Source organism: Mustelus asterias, chromosome 13, assembly GCF_964213995.1.
Source record: "Mustelus asterias chromosome 13, sMusAst1.hap1.1, whole genome shotgun sequence".
Taxonomy (NCBI): Eukaryota; Metazoa; Chordata; class Chondrichthyes; order Carcharhiniformes; family Triakidae; genus Mustelus; species Mustelus asterias.
Window position 1 is genome coordinate 12,555,808 of NC_135813.1, and position 27,350 is coordinate 12,583,157.

Consider the following 27,350-nt stretch of genomic DNA (forward strand, 5'->3'; position numbering starts at 1 on the left):
GGCGAAAGGCAAGAAAGTGGAGTTAAACCCATAATCATGTCAACCATGACCTGTTTGAATGGCAGAGCAGGCTCGTGAAGCCAAATGAAGCAAAATATTTAATCACAGAATCCTACAATGCAGAAGGAGACCATTCGGCCCATCAAGTCTGCATCGACCACAATCCCACCCAGACCCTATACCCACAACCCTAGCTAGTCCCCCTGACACTAAGGGACAATTTTAGCATGGCCAGTCCCCCCAACCTGCTCATCTTTGGGCTGTGGAAGGAAACCAGAGCACCCCGGAGAAACCCACGCAGACACGAGGAGAATGTGCAAACTCCACACAGACAGTGACCCAATCCCGGGAATTGAACCCTGGCGCTGTGAGACAGCAGTGCTAACCCACTGTGCCACCGTGCCACCTCTTTCAGATGTAATGTTTCCTTGCACTATGTAAATGTTTTGGGTTCAGTGCAGTTTTTAAATTAAAAGGTATGCAATATTATCATGTGTTCATGAAATATTATAAAAGCCAAGTGTATGTGTTGATTTGCCAGTGTTTTATGGTTTGGAGTTGAAGATTACAGGCAGCCTGAGAATAGGCAATTTGCCTGGAACTTGCCTTAGTGGCTCTCCCGATGTAGTTGACTAAGTTTATGTAGTGAGCTCCTAGGCAGTACGAACCAGGTTGGATTGTATTCTACCCCCGACCTGTGCTCATAGAATCACAGAACAGTTGCAGCACAGAATTTGATTTGATTTGATTTATTATTGTCACATGTATTGTATACAGTGAAAAGTAATGTTTCTTGCACGCTATACAGACAAAACATAGCGTTTATAGAGAAGGAAGGGAAAGAGTGCAGAATGTAGTGTTACAGTCATAGCTAGGGTGTAGAGAAAGATCAACGTAATGCAAGGAAGGTCCATTCAAAAGTCTGATGACAGCAGGGAAGGAGCTGTTCTTGAGTCGGTTGGTGTGTGACCTCAGACTTTTGTATCTTTTTCTTGATGGAAGAAGGTGGAAGAGGGTATGTCTGGGATGCGTGGGGTCCTTGATTATGCTGGCTGCTTTTCCGAGACAGCAGAAAGTATAGACGGAGTCAATGGATGGGAGGCTGGTTTGTGTGATTGACTGAGCTTCATTCATGACCCTTTGTAGTTTCTTGTGGTCTTGGACAGAGCAGGTGTCATACCAAGCTGCGATACAACCAGAGAGAATGCTTTCTGTGGTGCATCTGTAAAGGTTGGTGAGAATTGTAGCGGACATGCCAAATTTCCTTAGCTTCTTGAGAAAGTAGAGGCATTGTTGGGCTTTCTTAACCGTAGCGTCGGTATGGAGGGACCAGGTGATCTGGACACCTAGAAACTTGAAGCTTTCAACCATTTCCACTCCTTCATGTCCTCCACTACGCTTCCTGAATTTGATGACTATCTCCTTCATTTTACTGACATTGAGGGAGAGATTATTGTTGTTACACCAGTTCACCAGCTTCTCTATTTCTTTCCTGTACTCCGTCTCATCATTGTTTGAGATCCAATCCACTACGGTGGTGTCGTCAGCAAACTTGAAAATCGAGTTGGAGGGGAATCTGACCACACAGTCATAGGTGTATAAGGAGTATAGTGAGGGGTTGAGAACACAGCCTTGTGGGGCACTGGTGTTGAGGATGATCGTGGAGGAGGTGTTGTTGCCTATCCTTACTGATTGCGGTCTGTGGGTTAGGAAGTCTAGGATCCAGTCACAGAGGGAGGAGCCAAACCCTAGGCCACAGAGTTTGGAGATGATTTTTGTGGGAATAATGGTGTTGAAGGCTGAGCTGTAGTCAATAAATAGGAGTCTGACGTAGGTGTGTTTGTTATCCGGGTGTTCCAGGGTTGAGTGTAGGACCAGGGAGATGGCATCTGCTGTGAACCTGTTGCAACGATAGGTGAGCTGTAGTGGATCTAGGCAATCTGGGAGGCTGGAATTGATTTGTCCCATGACTAACCTGTTGAAGCACTTCATAAGGTGAGGTGGGCAGCACGATGACACAGTGGTTAGCACTGCTGCCTCACAGCGCCAGGGACCTGGGTTCAATTCCTGGCTTGGATCACTGGCTGTGTGGAGTCTGCACCTTCTCCCCGTGTCTGCATGGGTTTCCTCTGGGTGCTCTGGTTTCCTCCTACCATCTGAAAGACGTGCTAGTTAGGTGCATTGGCTATGCTAAATTCTCCCTCAGTGTACCCGAACAGGCGGTGGAGTGTGGCGACTAGGAGAATTTCACAGTAACTACATTGCAGTGTTAATGTAAGCCTACTTGTGACACATAAATAAACTTTAAACTAATGATGGAAGTCAGAGCCACCGGATGATAATAATTAAGGTAAGCTGCCTGGCTTTTCTATGGTACAGGGATGACGGTTGTCTTCTTGAAGCAGATAGGGACCTCAGATTGGTGTAAAAAGAGGTTAAAGATGCCTGCGAATACCCCCGCTAGCTGATTCACGCAGGATCTAAGTTCTCGTCCAGGTACCCCTTCCGGGCCAGTCGCTTTCCGTAGGTTGACTTCCGAGAAGGCTGATCTGACGTCTGTGATGGTGACCTTGTATACTGGTTTGGCCAGGCTTCCGGGGCAGAAGGTGTGCTTTGGCTGACCTCTTGCTCAAAATGGCCATTCTGCCCCTCGTGTCCGGTTGTCCTTCCGCTTGCTCTTGTAACTGGATAATAGTAAAAGGAATATCACCAATGTCGTTCCTCACCAGAATCGTGACTGATTCTTATGTAATGATTTTGTCTTTCCTCAGCAATAATCTTATTGTTTGCTCAGTTACTTTTGCTCCTCTGTCCCTTTTGTTGTAAACAACGGGAGGGATATGAGGTCACATTGGTGATGTAGTGAGTGATGGGTTTGCCAGCACTTAGAGGAAATGGTGGGGGTGTGTGCTTTTCCCATCTCCTCCAGGTCGATCGACCGAGCCTCAACTTCTTGCTTCTTGTAGGTGGAACTTGATGATCCGCTTTTGATCCAGTCGCAATTTCATTCCTGACTAATGTCCAATTATTCTTGTTTTCGCTGTTTCCAGTGACTCCTCATCAGGATGCCACCTTCCTATATACAGAACCTCTTGGACGCATCGTCGGTTTTTGGATTGCACTGGAGGATGCTACGGAGGAAAATGGCTGCCTTTGGTTTATCCCTGGCTCCCACACAGGTAGGAATCATAACTACCTTGAGTTTGAGGTCTTTCATATACTTAATGGTGCTACCAGTGATCCTTGACATTGTCCATTAGTTATGAAATCTCAAATCTCAGCTGTGGTAAAATTATGTTTTTTTTCCATTTGTTCCTGCGATTTGGGTGTCTCTGGCAAGGCTAGCATTTGCTCCCAACCCCTAATTGCCCTTGAATAAGGTGGTGAGCTGCCTTCTTGAACTGCAAGCTGTTCATGTGGTGTAGGTACAGTTAGTTCCAGGATTTTGACCCAGCAACAGTGAAAGAATGGCGATATAGTTCCAAGTCAGGATGGTGGGGGACTTGGAGGAGAACTTTTGTTCCTATGTGACTGCTGCCCTTGACCTTCTGGTGGGTTGGAGGTTGTGGGTTTGGAAGATGCTGTCCAAGAAGCCTTGCTGAGTTGCTGCAGTGCATCTTAAGCAGGTGGTACACTGGATGGAAGTCATTGCATAGGCAGAGTTGCAAGATGGGAAGATAGAGGCACCTCAAGCCATTCTCTTGTTTTTTATTATTAATTAATTTAAACATTTATTAATTAATGAGGGACATGGGCATTGCTGGCTGGCCTGCATCCCTACCTGCCCTTGAAACTGAGTGACCTACTAGGCCATTTCAGAGGGCAGGTGAGAGTCAACCACATTGCTGTGGCTCTGGAGTCACATGTAGGCCCGACCAAGTAAAGATGGCAGATTTCCTTCCCTAAAGAACATTCGTGAACCAGATAGTTTTTTCCGACAATCGTTTCATGGTCATCAGTAGATTCTTAATTCCAGATTTAAAAAAAAATTGAATTCAAATTCCACCAGCTGCTGCAGCGGGATTTGAACCCGGGTCCCCAGAACATTAGCTGAGTTTCTGGATTAATAATCTAGCGATAAGACCACTAGGCCTCTCTACAGACCAGACAGTAGGTCTCCTTCTTGCTTCCTCATCTATGGGAAGTATGGTGCATGGGTAGAAAATTTGTGAAGAAACCCTCATAACTGGAAAATCCAAATAAAACATGATACAAAAATGTGCATTATTAGTGATTGAAAATCTAAGACACTGCATAAAGTCTGTTTATGCCCATTATACAGCACTTTGTTTTTCTGCCTGACAGTTGGTATTACACGGAGGATGGTACGAGCCCCAAAGGGAGAATATCCTCTGATTCAGTTTACCGGAAAGGAGCGTGATTATCCAGATGATGAATTCATTCCTGTTCCAGTTAAAAAAGGTAGATGGCCATTTGTATTACATTGGGATGATAATGGACATTGATGGCGACGCTTTGTATTGTATTGAATGCCCCCCCCCCCCCCCCCCAAACCCCCCTACAGTGCAAGGGGGGGGGGGGCATTCGGCCCATCCAGTTTGCAGTGACCATCCGAAAGAGCATCTTACCCAAGAAGCCCCATCCCCATAATCCGGTGCATTCAGCATGGCCAATCCAGCTAACATGCACATCTTTGGACTGTGGGAGGAAACCAGAGCATCCAGAGGAAACCCACGCAGACACGAGGAGAATGTCCAAATTCACACAGTCAGTGACCCGAGACCGGAATTGAACCCAAATCCCTGGCGCTGTGAGGCAGCAGTGCTAACCACTGTGCCACCCCATGTTTATCCGTGTATATTCACTGTTAAAAAACAATCACTGCACAGCGATCCTAAGTGGAGACTTTTGTGTTTTTTTTTGTTCTCTCCCTCCTTAACCCTGGGGCATGAAGGCTATTTGTGCCCAAGCTCCACATAGACAGTCACCCGAGGGTGGAATCAAACCCGGGTCCCTGGCGCTGTGAGGCAGCAGTGCTAACCACTGTGCCACCATGCCACCCTGGTAGCTCCATATATTGTGGTCAAAAGTTGCTGACATAAACTGTAGCTATAGAATATCAGGGGGACATGATGAGTAATGATGTTGGTGCCTCTGATGATGTCAAAAATACTTGTGATCACCTTCAAAACCATGAGATTATATTCCTACGTTGAACTCAGCTCCTGTTACTCTTGTGATTATTCAGCCTATGGCTACGGCCACTGGTTTTTGGTTTTCACAGAAAAACAAATGGAATCGTAGAACATGATCTTCAAAATACTGGTTAAAATGATTGTGCAATCGAAATAGGTTGGATTTTATCCAAGCCTTAATGTAATTCTCCATCCTATATAGCAGGAAATGGTCTAGTGTCCTGAGTCCCTGTACTGTGGGCGTGAGGATGTAGGGAGAGGAAAGCAGAGGGGAGGTGGCAAGACTAAGCCAACTAGGAAGGAAGCGATATGTGAAGTGGCACCTGAGCCCAGAACACTACCCGAGAGTTTGGTCTAAAAGTATTTTTGGCGTAGTCCTCAAAACAGGCAGGCCAGGTGAGTGTTTTGTCATCTGGCGAATGGTAACTTGCTAAAATTAGGCTGTGTTTGATGGTATACCATGTGTAGAATCACAGAATCATTGAGTCCATACAGTGCAGAAGGAGGCCATTTGGCCCATCGAGCCTGCACCAACAACAATCCCATCCCGGCCCTGTCCCCGTAACCCCACATATTTACCCTGCTAGTCCCCCTGACAATCAGGATCAATTTTAGCATGGCCAATCCACCTAGCCCGCACACCTTTGGACTGTGGGAGGAAACTGGAGCATCCGGAGGAAATCCACACAGACACTGGGAGAACGTGCAGACTCCACATAGACAGTGAACCAAGGCCGGAATTGAATCTGGGTCCCTGCCGCTGTGAGGCAGCAGTGCTAGCCACTGTGCTACCGTGCCACCCAGTAGTCGTGATGTTTTACTCTGCTACATCATTGCAAGCAACAGAGTAGGCAGCAGCCTAATCTGTAGAGGTTTAGAAGTATTTTTATAACAGTGGAAGAAAAATTCTCTAAAAGGGGAAAAAGAACAGTGCTGCCCTGTTGACTGCCATATTTTCCTTGGAGACGGTAAGAAATGTAAGTTCAGAAAGACTGAAACATTTGTGCAGATATTGAGTTAGTTGGCCAGAGTTAACAAAAAGAAAGGCCCAAACATTAACTGGTGCTGCACCTTGATTCATGGGACTGTACATAGAAAGCAGTCTAGTACGTTTACAGTTTAACATGATGAATAAGGTGATGGAATTAATTCCTACCTTTTGGAAAATGTCCTAGATGTGATTGCATTAGAAAGGGTGCAGAAAAGAGTCACCAGGATTTGGCCTGTGCTGCGGCGTTTCAGCTATGAAAAGAGGCTGGATAAACTGGAGTTATTCTCTTTAGAGCAGAGAAGGCTGAGGGGAGGCCCGATTGAGGTGTACAAGGACGTAGAGAGGGCAGATAGGAAGAAACTTTTCCCATTAGGAGAGGGGTCGATAACCAGGGTACATAGATTTAAGGTCGGGGGCAGGAGGTATAGAGGGGATTTGAGGAAAACTTTTTCACCCAGAGGGTGGTAGGAATCTGGAACTCACTGCCTCAAAGGGCGGTGGAGGCAGGAACCCTCAAAACATTTAAGAAGCATTTAGATGAGCACTTGAAATGCCATGGCATACAAGGCTATGGACCAAGTGCTGAAAAATGGGATTAGAACAGATAGGTGCTTGATGGCTGGTGCAGACACGATGGGTCGAATGGCCTCTTTTCTGTGCTGTAAAGCTCTCTGACTTCATATCAGGGCGCAGGGGTGTGATGTAATTGCATTTCTGCACTTGTGTGGACCAGTGTGCACGTGCGGTTGAGTTTTGGTGGCCATTTTGCACGGCCATTTTGTGTTGGCAGGAGTCACAATCCACAATGTGAGAGCATTGCTGGTGCTTTGAATTTGCCTCCATTTTGCCTGAGGGCTGGTTTACAAATAGCATTTGAGACTTTTAAGTTGCAGGATGCTTGTTGATCTGCCTGGATGTCGGGAAGGTACAGAAAAACCTGAAAGAATGAAAGCTTCTGGACTTCTGGTCTGTGATGCTCAACCAGACTGCAGCAAGAATAGATTTGGAACATTAAGAGCATTCAAATGGTTATTGGATAAACATATGGATGATATTGGAATAGTGTAGGTTAGATGGGCTTTAGATTGGTTTCACTGGTCGGCGCAACATTGAGGGCCGAAGGGCCTGTACTGCGCTGTAATGTTCTATGTTCTATGTGATGTCCAAAACTGGCAGTGCCAAGGGGACAAAAACACTTTTGGGTCTTGGTGTTACTGACGGCAGTGGGACTATCCTTATTTAATTTTACAATGCTGCGGTATAAAGACAGCAATGAATAAATATAAATTGTTCTGGACCTGAAGGTTAATTTGAATGAAAATGTTGTCTCAGTGTAACTCAGACAGCTGCTTGTTGCTGGATGATTTGCTGTATGCAGGTGGGCTGATCCTCATCCATGGAGAGATTGTGCACAAAAGTGCTGCAAACACGTCAGATAAATCGAGGCACGTCTACACTTTCCACCTGTTGGAATCTCAGGATAGTCACTGGAGTGAGGAGAACTGGTGAGGATTTCAGTTTGTCCCTCAATGCCTCTCTCAGTGAGAGAGTTGCATTTGCAACATTTCTGTGTTGGGTTGATGTTGTTGCTTTCAATGTAACCATCTGCTGTTTCCTCTTCCACGGTTCTCCCTTTGACTAACAGTGGGGGTGTTGTCTAAACTGTCAATCCTGCTGCAGTTAACCTCTGTGTCAGTCTGTTGGCAGCTGATGAAGGATCGAACGGTCCAGGTAATTTTGATCCAGCTGGAGGGGACAATGCTGCTGTGTAGTGCGCCATCTACTGCCCTGGCTCAGATTGCAAAGCTCTTCTGGCAAATGTTAAAGTGCCTCCACCCAACCCAGCACATTATTTTAAAGTTTATTTTTAGTGTCACAAGTAGGTTTTCATTAACACTGCAATGAAGCTATTGTGAAAATCCATTTTGATGATCGTAACTTGTAGTTGGGAAACTGGACTGTTCCATTCAGTGAGTGAGTGAGTGAGCGAGACGGTGGGTGAGCGGGTATGTGTGCGTGAGTGAGTGTGTGCGTGAGTGAGGTGAGTGAATGAGGTGAGTGAGTGAGTGTGTGCGTGAGTGAGGTGAGTGAGTGAGGTGAGTGAGTGAGACGGTGGGTGAGCGGGTATGTGTGCGTGAGTGAGTGAGTGTGAGTGGTGACCTGTGCCACCGTGAGAAGTTGATGAGCTGAATTTCCACCATTAGTATTTAAAGGTTAAGGTCACACAAATGCGTCCTTTTGGGAGTGGGAAATGGAAGGTGATACTTTCACTCAGCGTGAATCGAGACAATCCACCCACGGTTCCCAGCTGACTGACCCTGTATCATCCAGTACAGTGTTTGCTATTCTGTATCTACGCCAGTTCTGATAACTGCCGCTTTCTTTCATCGCCAGACATTGTTTGGCCCTTTTTTCATTGAGAGAGAGATTACAGATAAAAATTCTAATCTAATCTAATAGAAAGGGCTTGCATAAACAGGTTGTGCCACAAAATATTTCAGCAGCGCCTTGTTTCTTTTTTTGAACAAGGTCCCCCTGAGCTCAGCCAGGTTTCAACCTTCCAGGTTGTGCTCTAAATTATTGTTGCAGGATACTTGTTACTCACAGCGCTCCCTGTACCATTCAAAACCTTTGGAGGCAGAGCAGGTGGCGAGCTTCTTTTCAACATTGTTTCTCCAACATCTTTGTTTAAATCCTTCGCTGGCTCCCATTGTTATTCGGCACCCCTCTATCGCCAGCTTGGTGCAGCAGTGTCCTTTTCTAACTACTTTCTAGATATCTGCAGCTTGGACTGACGACTTTTCTCTTGTTTCACTGGATTTCTTCCATTCTTGTTTGGGTGTTTGCAGTGTGGATCAAATACCTCGTCGCCAGTTTTCTTGGCAGTATTTTTGAAGGATAAGCTTGCAGACCACAAACAAAACAAGAGCTTTATTGGAAAGGTGTTTACGTGACAGGCTGTTTGGATACACTGCCTGTTTGTCTGCACAAGTGGCAGGACGTCACCTAGTCGGTCCCTTAAAATGCCCTTGTTCCAACCGGGAACAATGTGAATACACAACAGTCATTATCTCGGTGTCATTTTGGAAATCCCTGATTATCACTTCAAATTCAACCAGGAAAGTCAGATTAGAGAACATAAATTAAAATGAATTAAAAGCCAGTGTACAGAATGTGGGAAATGTACAAAACTAAGCGGAAATCAGCACAGAACTTTACTAAGCCCAGTGTTTTTAATTGGATTCATTCTGGAACAGGAACAACTTCACATGCTCATGGTATTCAAGTATATCAAAAAAGTACATTTCACTGTGATAGACTGGCTATTCATCTGTGGCAACACTTTCAGATTTAAGTAAAATAATTGCCACAAGAAGTAGTGGAGGCAAAAGCAATGGGTCTGTTCAGAATTGAGTTAGATGCTAAAGAAGGGATTGTGGGATCCCAGAGGCTGAACATTGCGGGACAAACTGTCTTCTCTCGTTCAAACTTTTCTCTTAATGCAGTAGAATAAGCAGGGGCAACGCAAACTAAATTGTACAATTTTAAAGGAGGCAGAGAAAGCTGGCAAAGCATCGACATGAAACTTTTAAGGACAAGTTGAGAAGGCTTTTTAAAATAAAAGCAGATCTTTGGCTTCATCAATAGCATCAATGCAGTTACGTTAAGCCCCTCGGGGTGGGATTTTACGGCCTTGCTCGGACGAGACTGGAAATTCCTGTCCGAGATCAACGGAGATTTCTGTTGTTCGACCCTCATCCGCGCCGATTCTGTGGTAGAGTTCCGGCCTCTATCTCTATATATATATTTTATATAAAATAGTGGCTTGGTCTCAGCTGCGTTCAGTTCTGGGCTCCACACATTTGCTTTTCCAGAATCAAGGTGCAGAAGAACCAGGGGCAACATGAGGAAACTTATTTTTTAAAAACATGAGTTGTGATCTGGAACGTACTGCCCGAAAAGGAGGTGGAAACAGACTGAATTGGAACTTTGAAACGAGAATGCAATAAATATTTGAAAAGTGAAAAATCTTTATAGTGTAATGGGGAGTGAGACAAATTGTAGAACCATAATCAATGAGCTATCACAGGCATGATGAGCTGAACGGGCTCCTCTATAGAATCATAGAATCCTACAGTACAGAAGGAGGCCATTTGGGCCATCAAACCCACCAGGTCCTATCCCCGTAATCCCATGTATTTACTCTGCTAATGCCCTGACACTAGGGACATTAGCATGGCCAATCCAACTAACCTGTACGTCTTTGGAGTGTGGGAGGAAACAGGAGCACCCGGGGACATGGGGAGAATGTGCAAATTTCTGTGCTGTATCATTTTAATGACTCATAGAGACAGTATATGGCTGAATAAAGTTTGGATCATTGTTTAGACAAATCTGCTGAATGTTTTTTTTTTCAATTCCAGGTTGCAGCCAACTCCAGAACTACCATTCCCACTTTTGTACACTTAAAAGTTCATCTTTTTACCCAGTGTCAATGGAATACAGGAATAACCGAGGTCTAATGTTGTATGTGCTGTTAGCTGGAAAGTACATTTTAAATTGGATTCATTTTGGGAGAGGAACAACTTCATGGGTGGAATTTTACAGCCTTGCTGGTCCCAAAACTGTAAAATCCTGCCCGAGATCAACGGACCTCCCCATGCTCAGGCCACCACCTGCTCCAATTCCCGTGGCGGGCGGGATGGTAAAACTCCAGCCCACATTCCTATGGTGTTGGGAGTGTATTTACAAAGTCAACTTCACCATGACGAACTGGCTGTTCTTCTGTGGCAATGCTCACAGGTGTAAGTACAATAAATTGCAACCCTCTGAACTTCTGCCCCTCCCAATCTGTCATTCTGACAGTGATTTGGATTGGCCTCACATTTTACCTTTTCCAGAATTAAGGTGCAGTTTATATATCCTGTGCCTTGCTTTATTCCTCCTATTTTAAGAATTTAAATTCATAAAACAAATCTGCTTTGATGGAAATGTGTAATACACAACTTTTAATAAGAGTTAATTAAGTTAATTATTTTAGTGTACTGTAATAAACTGGAAAGAAATTGAGGTAGATTGTGTGAGTCGCCTGCATGCCTGAAAATCTTGGCTCAGATACCCAATCAATCAAATCTTGGGGAACTCTGATAAGAGTCGTGTTGGTTCCCTTGGTGTGGCAATTGTAAAGAAAGAGTTCCTATTATAAAAATGAAGAAAACCATTAAACCCACCTGGACGATCGATAAGTTCTGATTTATTGTGTGACATTTCACACTTTCAGTGAATACAGTGCAAACTTTCTACACTTCACGATAATACAGATCAATGTAAGCATAACATAGAAGGTAATCAATACATGATTGAAGTGCAGCTAAAACAGAGTTGGACATTTGGACTGGGGCGTGTTTGTAGGTGGCGTGGGGGAAGAAAGAGGTTTGTACATTAATTACACTACAATTTTACCATAAGTACATCTAAGACACTGAATGTGCTGCAACTGTTGAGTAAGCTAACATCGGAATGGATGAGAGTTCAAGGGTTTTGATTAATCGCTTTACTTGTGTGGCCCTAAAGTGTGAATTGGAACTCAATGTGAGTCCTTAAATTATGAATTCCTTACACTGGGCTATTCAGGTGTGTGTGCGTGGGGATTATGAGTAAATGGTTGCCATTGAATTGTTCCTGTTTCATCTCTGCCTCCTTTCGTCTTCTCCCTTTCCTATTCCAATGGTTCCTGAGGGATGGTTCCAGATATCTTGTTTCCTCTTTGGAAAACAATGGTGGGGATCAGACGGTGAGATGTGGGCGCTGCTGGCTGTGTAAGTTCAGACAAATAAATGTGAGGTGAAGTTGGGGACATGCAGAGAGATTGTCTGGTCATGATTGAAGATAGAGAGGGGAATGGAAGGATGGAACAGGGAAGAGGTGTAGGTGGCAGTATAGAAAGAAGCAGAGGTGAGACTGGATTAGGCCAAAGGGGATAAGACGCTATAGAAACTACTACTCATGGATCACTAAAACTAGTAACTGGGGACATCAGCCATGTGGAAATGAATCCATTATCAGTGCAACATCATTAAAAAGAACTACATTAAATTATCTTTTACACATCAGCTCAGGAGTAAACAAAGCATGCATTGAGTCATTTCAACGAGTGATATTTAGATTTATTGTACATGGTTTTTAAAAATGTTTTGTGGCCCTTTAGAATCTTCCATTTCCTAATGCTGTTCCATTATTAACACTTCCACATGCACCTTCACAAAAGTTTACAATCAAGACATCTCATTTCAGTAAGTTTCTTCAAAGCATCATTTTACGGTGCGGAACATTACTTAAATAAAAGAAAATTCACCCAACTTGTGGGAAACATTGAACTCGTGTTGTTAAAGTGTCCCAACATTGCATGGAAGGAACGGCACTTAAATTTATCAGTCCTTTAGTCTGGCAAACTGATATGGGACAATTTCCTTCTTGTTGCATTCTACGACTTGTGCTTATGTTTTGTTTGGAATCGTAAAATCCCTACAGTGCAGAAGGAGGCCCTTCGGCCCATCGAGGCTGCACCAACCACAATCCCACCCAGCCCCTATCCCCATAACCCCATGCATTTACCCTAGCTGACACTAAGGGACAATTTAGCATGGCCAATCCACCTAACCTGCACATCTTTGGTCTGTATGAGGAGATCAGAGCACCCAGAGGAAACCCACGCAGACATGGGGAGAATGTGCAAACTCTGCACAGACAGTGACCCAAGCTGGGAATCGAATCCGGGTCCCTGGCGCTGTGAGGCAGCAGTGCTAACCATTGAGCCACCGTACTGCCCAAATGAAATACAAGTTTCGAATGCTAACTTTCGGGAGAAACTTTGATAGAAACATATCTGGTCTCCTCTGCAGGTAATCACTCTTGCTGCTTCTCATGTCTGACACCCATCCAGTTTCTGGCCCAGTGGCCATTCTTTACAAGTCAGGACAGTAAATGTCAGCCTATTTTACCACAAACACGTCACAGCCAAGCTCGAACCTCACTGATATCTACATTCCCCATGTTTCTCAACTGGCATCACTAGAAAGATAACAACTAGGATCTAGATGTCTAGTTTATTCCACTACTTGATCCTAGAGGCAAAGTCAGGCTTTTCTAACTTATTTAATATACATTATGTTGAAAATAAGGTGAATAGGAACTGTTTTAATTGATAGTGGATCAGCACAGCCCTAATCACAGAGCTCATGTTCTAACTCATGTTCTACCTAAGGGGTAATATTTCACCCCCAAAAAAAGTGTTTATTAAAAAGTCCACTGGTCAATTATCATGAGGTAGTGATTTTGTTTTCCTTCCATTAAGTTTTCTCTGGTGGGTGTGGATCTGATAACTACCAAATCAGAAAACATGAAACAATCCACCGTCTAATCTGGGTGAAATGTGGAATGTGACACCTGACCCACTCAGCAAGAGAAAAACAAAAAATTAAAAACATAAATTAGTGCAAAATGCGATGTAGTTGTGATTTTGTTTTTTAGTAAAATATGTAAGCTTTTTGTTTGTTCCATATGTATATGTCCAAGAGGTTGTTTTTTTGGAGATCTCTGTCTTTCTCCACTCTTTCTGCTCCTGGCATCAAGAATTTGTATTTAATCAGTGCCATTAACATAGGAAATGTATCCAAAGTGCTTCATGTGGACATAATCAGATAAAAGTTTACACCAAGCCAAAAACCTTGGGGCAGCACGGTGGCACAGTGGTTAGCACTACTGTCTCACAGCGCCAGGGACCCGGGTTCAATTCCGGCCTCGGGTCACTGTCTGTGTGGACTTTGCACCTTCTCCCCATGCCTGCGTGGGTTTCCTCCGGGTGCTCCGGTTTCCTCCCACAGTCTGAAAGACGTGCTGGTTAGGTGCATTGGCCGTGCTAAATTCTCTCTCAGTGTATCCGAACAGGTGCCGGAGTGTGGGATTTTCACAGTAACTTCATTGCAGTGTTAATGTAAGCCTATTTGTGGCACTGATAAAAAAACTTTTTAAAAACAGAGCTTTTAGGATTGGGGCTTGACAGGGTACATTGAGGCTGTTTCCTCTCCTGGGCTATCTAGAACATGGGGGCACAGTCTCAGGTTATGGCTCCAATCATTTAGAACTGAGATGAGGAGAAATCTTCTCACTTAAAGGGTGAGGGTTGTGAATGTGACATCATTTAAATTTATTTAAGGCTGAGATAGACAGAATTTTGGTCACTCAAGAAGCTGGGGGATATTGGAAGTGTGCAGGAAAAGGATGATGAAGGCAGATGGTCAGCTATGATTTTATTTAATGGTGGAATAGGTACGAGAAACCACATGGTCTATTCCTACTCCCGATTTAGGACAAGGCACCAGTCACTGCTGAATGACTGGCAACTGATTTCCATAGAATCATACAGTGCAGAACAGGCCCTTCAGCCCATCTAGTCAGCACCAACAAGCAAGAAATACCTGACTTCCCACTTAATCCCATTTACCAGCACTTGGCCCATAGCCTTGAATGTTATGACATGTCTTTTTAAACGGTGTGAGGAAACTTGCCTCTATCACACTCCCCGGCAGCTCATTCCAAACCATCACCACCCTCTGGGGAAAAGAGTTTTTCCTCACATCCCCTCAATCTCCTGCCCCTCATCTTGAATCTATGACCCCTCGTGACTGACCCTTCAACTAAGGAGAACAGCTGCTCCTTACCCACTCTGTCTATGCCACCCAATCTTGTACACCTCGATTAGGTCACCCCTCAGCCTTCTCTGCTCCAACGATAACAACCCAAGTCTATCCAACCTCTCTTCACAAATGTTCCATCCCAGGCAGCATCCTGGTGAACCTCCTCTGCACTCCCTCCAGTGCAATCACATCCTTCTGATAATGTGCTGACCAGAACTGCACACAGTACTCCAGCTGTGGCCTCACCAAAGTTCTATACAACTCCAACATGACTTCCCTGCTTTTGAAATTTATGCTTCGATTCATAAAGGCAAGTGTCCCATGTGCCTTTCCGCCTTCAGAGATCTGTGGACAAACACGCCAAGGTCCCTTTGTTCCACAGAACTTCCTAGTGTCCTATCATTCATTGAGTACTTCCTTGTCAAATTACTCCTTCCAAAGTGTATCACCTCACACATCTCAGGGTTAAATTCCATCTGCCTCTTATCTGCCCATTTTGATAATTCCATCTATATCTTCTTGTAGCCCATGACACTCCGCCTCATTGTTAATCACCCAGCCAATCTTTATGTCATCCACAAACTTACTAATCCTACCCTCCACATAGTCATCTATGTTGTTTATATAAATGACGAACAATAGGGGACCCAGCACAGATCCCTGTGGTACGCCACCAGCTTCCTGTCACTAAAGCAGCCTTCTGTGAACACCTTCTGTCTCCTACAACTTATCGCAATTATTTTCTGAAGCAGTTCCTATAAGGAGGACAGAGTAACCAGATTGAGCGACTCACCAATTCTTTTATCTGCCTGATCTTCCCTTCACTTGCTCGGAGGATGTTCCTTCTGTTTGCGTGGTATTTCATTCCCCAGGGACTGGTTACAATTTCCTTCTGCTTACACATAAGAACATGAGAACTCGGAGCAGGAGTAGGCCATCTGGCCCCTCGAGCCTGCTCCGCCATTCAATAAGATCATGGCTGATCTTTTCGTAGACTCAGCTCCATTTACCCACCCACTCACCATAACCCTTAATTCCTTCACTGTTCAAAAATGTATCTATCCTTGCCTTAAAAACATTCAATGAGGTAGCCTCAACTGCTTCACTGGGCAGGGAATTCCACAGATTCACAACCCTTTGTGTGAAGAAGTTCCTCCTCAACTTGGTCCTAAACCTGCTCCCCCTTATTTTGAGGCTATGCCCCCTAGTTCTAGTTTCACCCGCCAGTGGAAATAACTTCCCTGCTTCTATCTTATCTATTCCCTTCATAATCTTACATGTTTCTATAAGATCTCCCCTCATTCTTCTGAATTCCAGTGCGTATAGCCCCAGTCTACTCGGTCTCTCCTCATAAGCCAATCCTCTCAACTCCGGAATCAACCTAGTGAATCTCCTCTGCACCCTTTCCAGTGCCAGTATATCCTTTCTCAAGTAAGGAGACCAAAGCTGTACACAGTACTTCAGGTGTGGCCTCACCAGCACCTTATACAGATGCAACATAACCTCGCTGTTTTTAAACTCCATCCTTCTAGCAATGAAGGACAAAATTCCATTTGCCTTCTTAATTACCTGCTGCACCTGCAAACCAACTACACAGTTCAACTGACCACATATTACGACATACATTTTGTAAATGTGGTTTTGCATGGTTGCCGGTTACTCTAGTATCATTCCTGGTTGACTCGGCATGATTAAGGACTAATGTTCACTGCATTTTTCAATACGTGTAGCCTATAGGATTCAGCAATGATTTTACATTCAGTAACATCTTCAGTCCCATCAGTGCATGATTAGGTTTGCAAATGTTTTGAGGTGTAAAGTAAAAGTAAAGTTTATTTATTAGTCACAAGTAGGCTTACCTTCACACTGCAATGAATTTACTGTGAAAATCCCCCAGTTGCCACACTCCGGCACCTGTTCGGTTACACTGAGGGAGAATTTAATACGGCCAATACACCTAACCAGCACGTCTTTCGGACTGTGGGAGGAAACCGGAGCACCCGGAGGAAACCCACGCAGATTCAGGGAGAACGTGCAAACTCCACACAGTGACCCAAGCCGGGAATCAAACCTGGGTCCCTGGCGCTGTGAGGCAGCAGTGCCAACCACCGTGTCACCGTGTGGCCCCTACAATTGATTACCAGCAATGGAAATCCGTGACACTCTACTATCACTAGATCTGGTTGACAGTACAATTGAAATCATAAAATCATAGAATCCTGACAGTGCAGAAAGAGGCCATTTGGCCCATCAAGCCTGCACCAACAACAATCCCACCCAGGCCCTATCCCACGTATTTACCTTGCTAATCTCCCTGACACTAAGGGGCAATTTAACATGGCCAATCCACCTAGCCTTCACATCTTTGGGAATGTGGGAGGAAACCGGAGCACCCGGAGGAAACCCACGCTCCACGGGGAGAACGTGCAAACTCCACACAGTTACCTGAGGCCGGAATTGAACCCGGGTCCCTGGCGCTGTGAGGCAGCAGTGCTCACCACCCTGCCACCTTAAAATATTTGTCTTTAGTCAATATTTACTCTTTTCAAAAACAAAATCTTATAACTTCAACCCTTCTCCATTTGATAATGCAGGGGCGGGGTTAATGAAAGGCCATTTTATATTGAGCTCAATCCTATCCTTACCTAATATCCACGTGACAAATATCCAACAACAGAAGTCACTTGATCCGGAATCAGGAAAACAATTAAAATTAAAAATAAAACCCAGTAGATGGAAATCTGAAACAAAAACAGAAAATGCTGGAGGAACTCAGCAGGTCAGGCAACATTTGTAAAGCAAGATAAAGGATAATCTTCAGTTATAACCATTTATCAAACACTTTTAAAATTAATGCTCAAAAATGAACCTTTTCCTTAACCTTGCCTGGCCTGCTGAGTATTTCCAGCAATTTTGTCTCAGATTTCCAGCAGCTGCAGTGTTCTATTTATTGCTAAATATGGCTTCCAATTGGGTGAAAACAAAATAGCTGTCACAGTAAATCAAAAGTCAGAAATGTAAAAGCAAATTACTGCGGATGCTGGAATCCGATTTCATGATTTCCAAAAACAGAAAGTGCTGGGAAAGCTCAGCAGGTCTGACTGCATCTGTGGAGGGAGAATAGAGCCAACATTGAAGCGTTGGCTCCATTCTCTCTCCACAGATGCTGTCTGACCTGCTGAGATTTTCCAGCATTTTCTGTTTTTGACTCAGCAATATAAAGATTCACGTGATTGCATCACTGGTGGGAGTGCATTACTTTTGTTCCATTGTTAACCGAACTGAAAAGAACCACTCGACAAGTTTTCCCTCTTCCGACTGGTGACGTGTGACAAGCGATAGACACCAGCAGTGGCCATTTACCATTCTGATGTTTCAGGTATAGTTCTTCATTCATCTGTTCTAATTTACTCCCGAGACATTAACATCTTCCTTTCTTGAAAGATTCTGAGGAGTGGAAACCCTTGGCTGATTCATTTTAATTGACCCCCCCTTGGCCAGGGGGAGACCAGTTAATTCTGTGCAGAGCAGGGAATAAACTAGGGGACCTTCCATGTGTATGGTTTAATTTCACATCGTGGCATGAATTTAGTTCTGGGGAAGCCTTAACACATTCTTCTGCATTAAAATCTTAAATTAATAATTTAAGCAGTTAGTTATTAACTTGCTCGGAGTCACCTCCGAATATTACGATTTCCTCCTTCATTGGTATTTCAGCTAAAGGAATAGTGCCCTAGTACCTGAAAAAACAGAACGTTCACTGTGGTGTCAGAGTACATCCAATTATCCCATTTAAACCATCAGCATAAGGAAAAGATACAAAGGCAATAAAAGATTGTCTATTTGATTGGTGTAAGCTTCTAGCATGGAGACTATGACAATAGACCCCATAATCCAGCTGTAGCTGCCATTCAGATTCACTGTTTTATCAAAGATCAGAATTAAAGCAACAGTAATGATCTGGGCAAAGACAGAGGTTGCTGTCCCTTCGAAGGTCTTCTTCGTTCCGGGCCACCTAACCTCTCCCATCGTGCTTCCAACAACAGAGGCCATGGCGTCACCAATCCCCACAGCCAGGACTCCTGCGTAGGGAGCTAGTGCTACCTCCCCTGGAAAGGAGCTCTGTGGGGCAAACACTCCAGGGAACAACCACACAGGCAAGGTCAGTCCGAGCAGCAGGTAAATGTGCGTCAGGATTAAAGGTCCACCGTCACGGTCATCAAGAAACAGGGCCAGCATTGGTCTCAACATCAACCCGAGTGGTTTAATCCTAAAATGCCTTATGTATTCCAACACCACGAATGCAGCAAAGCAAACCACAGCAGCAATGTAGAGTAACGGGCGGTCATAGATGAGGCCTGGGATGTAGGTTGCCACTATAATGACATGAAAGCTTTTTCGCATGGCTGTGGAAGCTTTATACTCTTTAGATTCAGATGATTGCTTATAGTTCTGGTGAAAGACAACGAGCGAGGCAAGAAATGCCAGTGTCATCCAGTAGCTCAGTAGGTAGATCCTGGTTCTGGTGGACGTGAGGAAGTTGAGAAGCCAAGCAACAAGATGGTTCCTGGTCAGTCGGTGGAACCAGGGCACCATGATTCCCAATCCAAAAATGACTGCCGTCACGTGGAAAATCAGCGAGGAGACCCAAGTCTTGGAGTCCATGAAACAGTACAAAATAGTGAAGACTAATCCCAGGAGCGCCGTCCCCACCACAATCACCAAGAGGAACGATGCAAGTGGATCATGTCTGCCATCTCCGAAAGTCAAAGAACGTTTGATGAGCTGGTTTGTGATGATGCTCAAACCTGACAAGAACAACATAACTTCTCCTGGCGTGAAGCTCCGTGGCATAATGTAAAGGACAATGAGGGAAAGATAGACAAAAATCAATAGTACCTCCAGGATTTCGATGACCTCGGCAACTGAAAGAGAGTGCTTAAGGGCGTATATTATGGCACAGGACGCGAAGCCGTACACAATACTGGTATTGGTGGGCAGTGGCTTTGTGAGGCCCAAACCCAGCAATGAGATGAACAGGGCGATGGCCATTCCAGCAGCCGAACACACAACGCAGAACCGCTCGAACTGTACGTTGCCGACCGTTTCCCACCGCTCCTTCAGCACGATTCCCAGCAGGGGCAAAACCACGCTGGCCGGCAGCAAGCCACTACTAAAGGCCGTCCTGTATTGGAAAACAGCATTCCCGGACTTCAGTAGCCGGTCCCACTTGTGCTGAACGTAGTAAGCCTGAACCGCCAAGGCGAGTGTGCACCAGGAAAAGGTGTTCCAGATCTCAGCGTGGACAGACAGCACGATGATGAAGACGATGAAAGACTCCACCAAGACAGGGTTTTGCAACATTGCGGCAGACTTTTCTTCTGACGTACGCGGTGCCGAGAACGTTTTAATCATCCTAGAATCCGGCAAAGTGCGATTCCATTCCATTTGCCAACAATTATTCCTTTAAAAATCTCTCCTTTGATTGGATTTCCTTCGAACCTTTGATCTAACTGAGTGTCAGACCTGGAACAGAAATTGTAACGTAGACTGCGTTAGTTACGGATAGAATGTTGTAGAGAGGCTTTTTCATCCGTCTGTGCATCAGTCAAAGGAATGTCAGTAAGTCAGATTAGACCCAACAAGTTTGCTTATATTTGTCTTTAATTCACCTCACTTTGTACTGGGGAGATCAGCAGGTAAGCCTGGCGCAGTCTGAAATTGAGCTCACAGTCCAGTCTTTATCAATTTGCCTGTGAATTCCATGCTCGGATGGTAATCCTGACCACCTCCCCCCAACCCCACCCGACTAACACAAATAAGGTGAGATTTTCAAATGTTTTGGTGCTCTCCCTGGGTGGTGCTTTAGAAGGAAGCTTATGATTGTGGAATAGCTGGAACCCAGTTTGTACAATGTAGTCTCCAGAAACATAGAAAATAGGGGCAAGTGGAGGTCATTCAGCCCTTCGAGCCTGCGCCACCATTCAATATGATCATGGGTGATCATGCACTTTCAGTATCCCACTCCCGCTTTCTCTCCATATCCCGTGATCCCTTTAGCCACAAGGGCCGCATCCAGCTCCCTCTTGGACATATCTAATGAACTGGCCCCAGCAGCTTTCTGTGGTAGAGAATTTCACAGGTTCACAACTCTCTGAGTGAAGACGTTCTTCCTCATCTCAGTCCTGAATGGTTTACCCCTTATTCTTAGACTGTGACCAGTGGTTCTGCACTTCCCCAACATTGGGAACATTCTTCCCGCATCTAGCATGTCCAGTCCTATCCGGATTTTTATATGTTTCTATGAGATCCCCTCTCATTCTTCCAAAAGGCTCTTGATAAAGAACATTATATCCTTATCATTGTGTAACCTCAATACTCAACTGGCAATTAGTAACAGAATAGTTTTTTTTCAACATTTTAGTGATAAACAGGCAGAAAAAAAGGTCACGTTCAGTTTGGATATGCCATCAGCTTAAAATACATGGAATGGAGGCAGCCACTAGGGCGGCACGATGGCACAGTGGTTAAGCACAGCTGCCTTACAGCGCCAGGGACCTGGGTTCGATTCCTGGCTTGGGTCACTGTCTGTGTGGAGTATGCACGTTCTCCCCGTGTCTGCGTGGGTTTCCTCCCACAGTCCAAAGTGCTGGTTAGGTGCACTAGCCATGCTAAATTCTCCCTTAGTGTACCTGAACAGTCACCAGAGTGTGGCGACTGGGGATTTTCACAGTAACTTCATTGCAGTGTTATTGTATGCCTACTTGTGACACTACTGGATAAACTAAAACTAAGCTAGTCAATTCATTTGCAGTTTAGAAATAAATTAACTGGAAAAATTCTACTGAAAACAACTGTTTGGTGCAGAATCACTAACATTATTGTGTTATCAATACCACCATTTTGCTGAATTAAAAAACAACTACTTTCAAAGTAGCTGGGCTGAGCAGGCTTCAGTTGCTGTTCTAAGTATCATCTGTCTGTGGAGTTAACGGGGAAAACATGTATTCATTGACAAAGAAAGTAAGCGATCAGTGTCATCTTCCACTCCACAGACACAATATCTAACTCCTGCCATCAAAAAAATGAGTACAAAAGTTGATAGTGCACTGTGTTTTGTGTTTTCTATTGTGAACAGGAGTAGGCCATTCAGCCCCTTGAGTCTCTTCCATCACTCAATTAGATTATGACAGATCTGCATCTTAATTCCAGCTGCCTGTCCTAGTTCTGTAATCCCCATGCCATTGCTCAACAAACGTTCATCAATCTTGAATTTGAAATTTTCAATTATCCCAGCCTCAACAGCTTTTAGGGGAAGAGAGTCCAGACTTTCACTAACCCTCGTGTGAAGCCCTCTAAATCATCAAGCTCTATTCTTAAAGTTATGTTCGCTTGTTCTGTGTTTCCGTACCGGAATTTAGATGTACCTTATTAAATCCTTTGATTATCTTACACACCTCAATTAGATCATTCATTAATCAATATCCAAGGGAATACAGCCCGCACTATGCAATCTGTCCTCATAATTTAACACTTTTAGCCCCAGTATCCCTCCGGTGAATCTGTGCTGCACCACCTCTGAGGCTAATGTATCCCCTTAGAGGTGCAGTGCTCAGAACTGAATGCAGTTCATTGGGTCCTGTTCAGAGCTCTGTCAGCTGTAACATAGCTTCTACCTCTGCGTATTCCAGTCCTCCTCAGATAAGAGCCTATATTCCATTAGCCTTTTTAAACAGCTTCAATATTGGATGTCGGATGTCTCTCTTCACTGACCAAAAATTGCCAAATAAAATTAAAATTGTTCAACTGCCTACCTTTTGTGACTTTGGACATTTTAGTCAATGCTTTCCTGGGCTTTTTTCTATATTTTTTTCAGATAGAAACACAGAAACTAGAAGCAGGAGTAGGCCATTCGGCCCTTCGATCTAAGTCTATTAAAGTGCTAATTGTGTCCTTCACCCTTCTGCCATCATCCAAAGATACCTGTAACATATGATTAATATTTCTGTTTCATATCTCTACTGGTAAGGTATCTATGACAATTTTTAAAAGTATGCATTTTAAAATCTAAATCATGTGAATGAACAGTAGGATATTTAATTAGCATCCTGGGAGCTGTGTATTTTATATTAGGAAGAAATTCTGACAGATTGTAAACTCTTTAAAATGGGTCAGTTGATTTTTTTTGGGCATGTGGATAAAGTAAACCTTTTCACAAAATACAGTTCCCCTTACTGGAAATGAGACCTACAGGGATGACTACTTAGATGATGGCGCAGTGGTTAGCACTGCTGCCTCAAAGTACCAGGAACCTGGGTTCGATTCCTGGCTTGTCACTGTCTGTGCGGAGTCTGCATGTTCTCTCTGTGTCTGCGTGGGTTTCCTCTGGGCGCTCCAGTTTCCTCCCACAGACCGAAAAAAAATGTGCTGGTTAGGTACATTGGCTATGCTAAATTCTCCCTCGACGTACCCAAACAGGCGCCGGAGTGTGGCGATGAGGGGATTTTCACAGTAACGTCATTGCAATGTCAATGTAAGCCTACTTGTGACACTAATAATTAAACTCAAGACTAGGGTTCTGTTCTGAATGAAGCTTATAATTAAGGCTTATTAAAGCCAGTTTTTATTTCCAATTTGAAAGCCCAGGTTATAAAACAAATAAAGAGAAAATCAGTAAATCAGCTGGTAAACCTTGAGCTCCAATATACCCAGACATATTTGGAGAAAATCAGTAAAGAACAATTTTTAATTTGAACATCACTAGAACTCAAGTAATGACCTTCGAAACGAGAAATCACAAATTACTTCACAGTTTACAGACAATATCTTTAAACGATCAGACTAGTTCTTGAAGACTATTACTTGCATTTATATAGTGCTTTTCACCTACACAAGGTGTCCCAAAGCGCTCTACAGCCAAGTAATTACTTTTGAAGTGAAGTCATTGTTGTAACTTGGGAAACTTGGCACCCAATTTGCACACTGCAAGGTCCCACAATCTTTAATGAAACGATGACTAGATAATCTATAGCTGAGGAATAAATATTGGCCAGGGCATCAAGGGGAACTTGCCTGCTCTTCTGAAAAGGGAATCTTGGGATCTTTTACACCCACATGAGAGCAGATGGGGCCTCAATTTGCATCCCTTCTGAAACATGGCACATCCGAAGGTGCAGTACTCCCTCAGGACTGTACTGGTCAGCCTCGATACCATGGCCAAAACTCTGCAGTGGGAACTGAACCAACAAACTTCTAACTGAGAGGTGAGAGTTCTACAACTGAGTACAGGCTGACCCCTGTACAAAAGAAATTGAAGAACTGATGTTTATTGTTATATCTTCAAGGCACTTAATTGCTAGCATGATAGTATAAGGTGGTGGAGGTAGTGGTGGTGTCACTGGGCTAGTAACCCAGAGATCCAGGGCTATGTTCTGGGGACCAGAGTTTAATCCCACATGGCAGATGGTGAAATTTGTATTTCATAAAGATCTGGAATTAAAAATGATGACCATGAAACCATTGTTAATTGTTGTAAAAATCCATCTGGTTCACTAATCTGCTGTCTGCACCTGGTCTGGTTTACATCTGATTCCAGATTCACTCAATTTCTCTGAAATGGCAATAAATGCTGGCCTAGCCAGAGATGTCCACATGAACAAATATTTTTTTTAAATGCCAGAACAAGAGAATGTTGCATTTATGCTTTTAATAAACATGAAGTATGTCTTTAACATAACAACTAGGAGCAGGAGGAGGCCATCTGGCCCCTCGAGCCTGCACCGCCATTCAATATGATCATGGCTGATCTTTTCATGGACTCAGCTCCACTTACCCGCCCGCTCATCATAACCCTTAATTCCTTTACTGTTCAAAAATGCATCTATCCTTGCCTTAAAAACAGTCAATGAGGTAGCCTCAACTGCTTCACTGGGCAGGGAATTCCAGATCCACAACCCTCTGTGTGAAGAAGTTCCTCTTCAACTCAGTCCTAAATCTGCTCCCCCTTATTTTGAGGCTATGCCCCCTAGTTCTAGTTTCACCTGCCAGTAGAAACGACTTCCCTGCTTCTTATCTACTCCCTATATGTTTCTATAAGATCTCCCCTCAATCTTCTGAATTCCAATGATTGTAGCCCCAGTCTATTCAGTCTCACCTCTGCAATCAACCTAGTGAATCTCCTCTGTACCCCCTCCAGTGCCAGTATAACCAATCTTCGATTGAAACCAATGTATTCAGAGGACTATTAATGTGGTATTTCTTTCGACACCAATCAAGTAAACGAACTCAAATTAACTTAGGGACAAAGTAAAAGGGGCGGCTCCCCAAAAGGAAGGGGGGAACAGCCCGAACCAAAATCAAAGTCGAAAGGAAACTTAAAACGTCAAACCAAAAGGTGATTATCGGGGTCGATAATACACCCCAGCCCCTGCGGCGCCCAGCGGTCGCGGAAGGCGTCAACCGCGCCCGTGGACACCGCATGTTCCCTCTCCAGAGACACCTGGCCGCGAATGTAGCCGCGGTAGAGGGGCAGACAGTCGGGATGGACGGCCCCGTCGATCGCCCGCTGCCTGGACCTATTGATGGCGCGTCTCGCCAGGACTATTAATGTGGTAGCTTTTTCGGCACCAATCAAGTAAACGAACTCAAATTAACTTAGGGACAAAGTAAAAGGGGCGGCTCCCCAAAAGGAAGGGGGGAACAGCCCGAACCAAAATCAAAGTCGAAAGGAAACTTAAAACGTCAAACCAAAAGGTGATTATCGGGGTCGATAACACACCCCAGCCCCTGCGGCGCCCAGCGGTCGCGGAAGGCGTCAACCGCGCCCGTGGACACCGCATGCTCCCTCTCCAGAGACACCTGGCCGCGAATGTAGCCGCGGTAGAGGGACAGACAGTCGGGATGGACGGCCCCGTCGATCGCCCGCTGCCTGGACCTATTGATGGCGCGTCTCGCCAGGACTATTAATGTGGTAAATATGCTGGACTTGCTCCATATATAATGAGGAATAAATGATTGACAATTACTGCCGTGTTAAGAACGTAGTTCTAAAGATAATTCAGGTCCTGTCATTTCAATATAAACCTTTTTTTGTTGTTTTCCTTCTAAATATTGGGTCTGGGGATGTACATGCAATGGTGGTATAGGCAACATACAATGTGTGTAAACCTCAGTGTTGTGATAAGTATGCATCTCTTGTCCTGATTTTCGATAAGGAATATTTTGTATCTTTTTTCACAAATTTAGCAGCACAGTTTTTCAAACGTATTTATTGCTGGAAATCTAAAATCTGATTTTAACAATTTCTACTTAGCAAAAATATTCAACTGGCCTATAATCAGTTTTGAAGACACCAATCTATGTTCTACTTTTAAGAGATGTATCAACCCAAATGACATTTAAAACCAAAATGAGAGAATTTTATTCCAGATGAACAAGACATGGGAGGTTTGCCTTTGCATTGAACTAGAAACAGCTGACAGCAACCCACTGGCCAAATACGCACAGCAGGAATCAGGAAACAGATTGCACATGCCCTGTACAAAATGCTCAATAGCCAAAATAAAGAAAATTGATTAACTAAATGTAAAATACAGTACTCCAATTTCAACTCATAGAATCACTACCGTGCAGGATGTGCCATTCGGACCATCAAGTCCGCACCGACAACAATCCCACCTAGGCCCTATCCACGTAACCCTACTATTCCTCTAACCTACTCATCCCGGGAACTAAGGGGCAATTTAGCACAGCCAATGCACCTAACTCACACATCTTTAGACTGTGGGAGGAAACTGGAGTACCTGGAGGAAACCACACAGGGAGAACGTGCAAACTCCACACAGTCAGTGACCCAAGCCGAGAATCAAACTCAGATCCCTGGAGCTGTGAGGTAGCAGTGCTAAACACACTGCCGCCCACTGACATAATAGATGTGTCAGCCAAAAATAGCAAACAACTGGTCGGAAATATAAAGCGGAATAGTTACAGTCAACCTTTCCGTATAGTAAGAGTTTGATTAATACAGTGTTATTTCAATTCCAGTTACGGTACACACCCTAATCTTCCAGTCACAATTCAAAAAGAGGGTGCCCCAGAAAAAAAACTTTCCGATCAGCTGCTTATTAAATGACAATTTTAGCAGTGACGAGCGGTAGAAAAAAATTCTCACAGCCTGTGTGGCCCTCAGTTGTCGTACTTGGTTAATAGCAGGGGAGGGCAATTGATTAAAACACTTAGAATAAAAACATCCGATTGTTAGGCGAGAAGACGAAAACGACAATAAAGGGGAACAATCCCACTTTATTTTTCCACTGGCAAAACAAAACAGTTCGGGGGGGTAAGCATCATCCCTCATAACAATATCTCAGCACACAAACACACACCTGTCACCTTCCAGGGGGCGGCCATGATGAAAGGTCAATCACGTGACACGAACCGCTCAGCGCGTCCGCGGTTGAAGGTCACGTGAGGAAAGGGCGGCAGGGATCACGTGAGGAGGGTCGTCCC

The 27,350-nt window shown here is 44.3% G+C and overlaps 2 protein-coding genes across 2 annotated transcripts in view; one reads left to right on the forward strand and one right to left on the reverse strand.

Annotated features, from left to right (window-relative positions):
* phyhd1 (phytanoyl-CoA dioxygenase domain containing 1) overlaps window positions 1–11,388 on the forward strand; it is a 29,423-nt gene extending 18,035 nt beyond the window's left edge. Inside the window, exons 8-11 of the mRNA XM_078227556.1 lie at window positions 2,997–3,179; window positions 4,306–4,422; window positions 7,526–7,652; window positions 10,572–11,388. Of these exons, the coding sequence (XP_078083682.1) occupies window positions 2,997–3,179; window positions 4,306–4,422; window positions 7,526–7,652; window positions 10,572–10,617 (473 nt within the window). The 3' untranslated portion in view covers window positions 10,618–11,388. The remainder of the gene's footprint in view (window positions 1–2,996; window positions 3,180–4,305; window positions 4,423–7,525; window positions 7,653–10,571) is intronic.
* A 7,012-nt stretch (window positions 11,389–18,400) lies between these two features.
* dolk (dolichol kinase) lies at window positions 18,401–27,273 on the reverse strand. Its single transcript, XM_078226312.1, has 2 exons — window positions 27,227–27,273; window positions 18,401–20,369 (listed from the first exon to the last, which is right to left on the reverse strand). Exon 2 carries the CDS (start codon window positions 20,289–20,291, stop codon window positions 18,636–18,638), a length of 1,656 nt encoding a protein of 551 aa, XP_078082438.1. The 5' UTR covers window positions 20,292–20,369; window positions 27,227–27,273; the 3' UTR covers window positions 18,401–18,635.
* Between the last annotated feature and the right edge of the window lie 77 nt (window positions 27,274–27,350).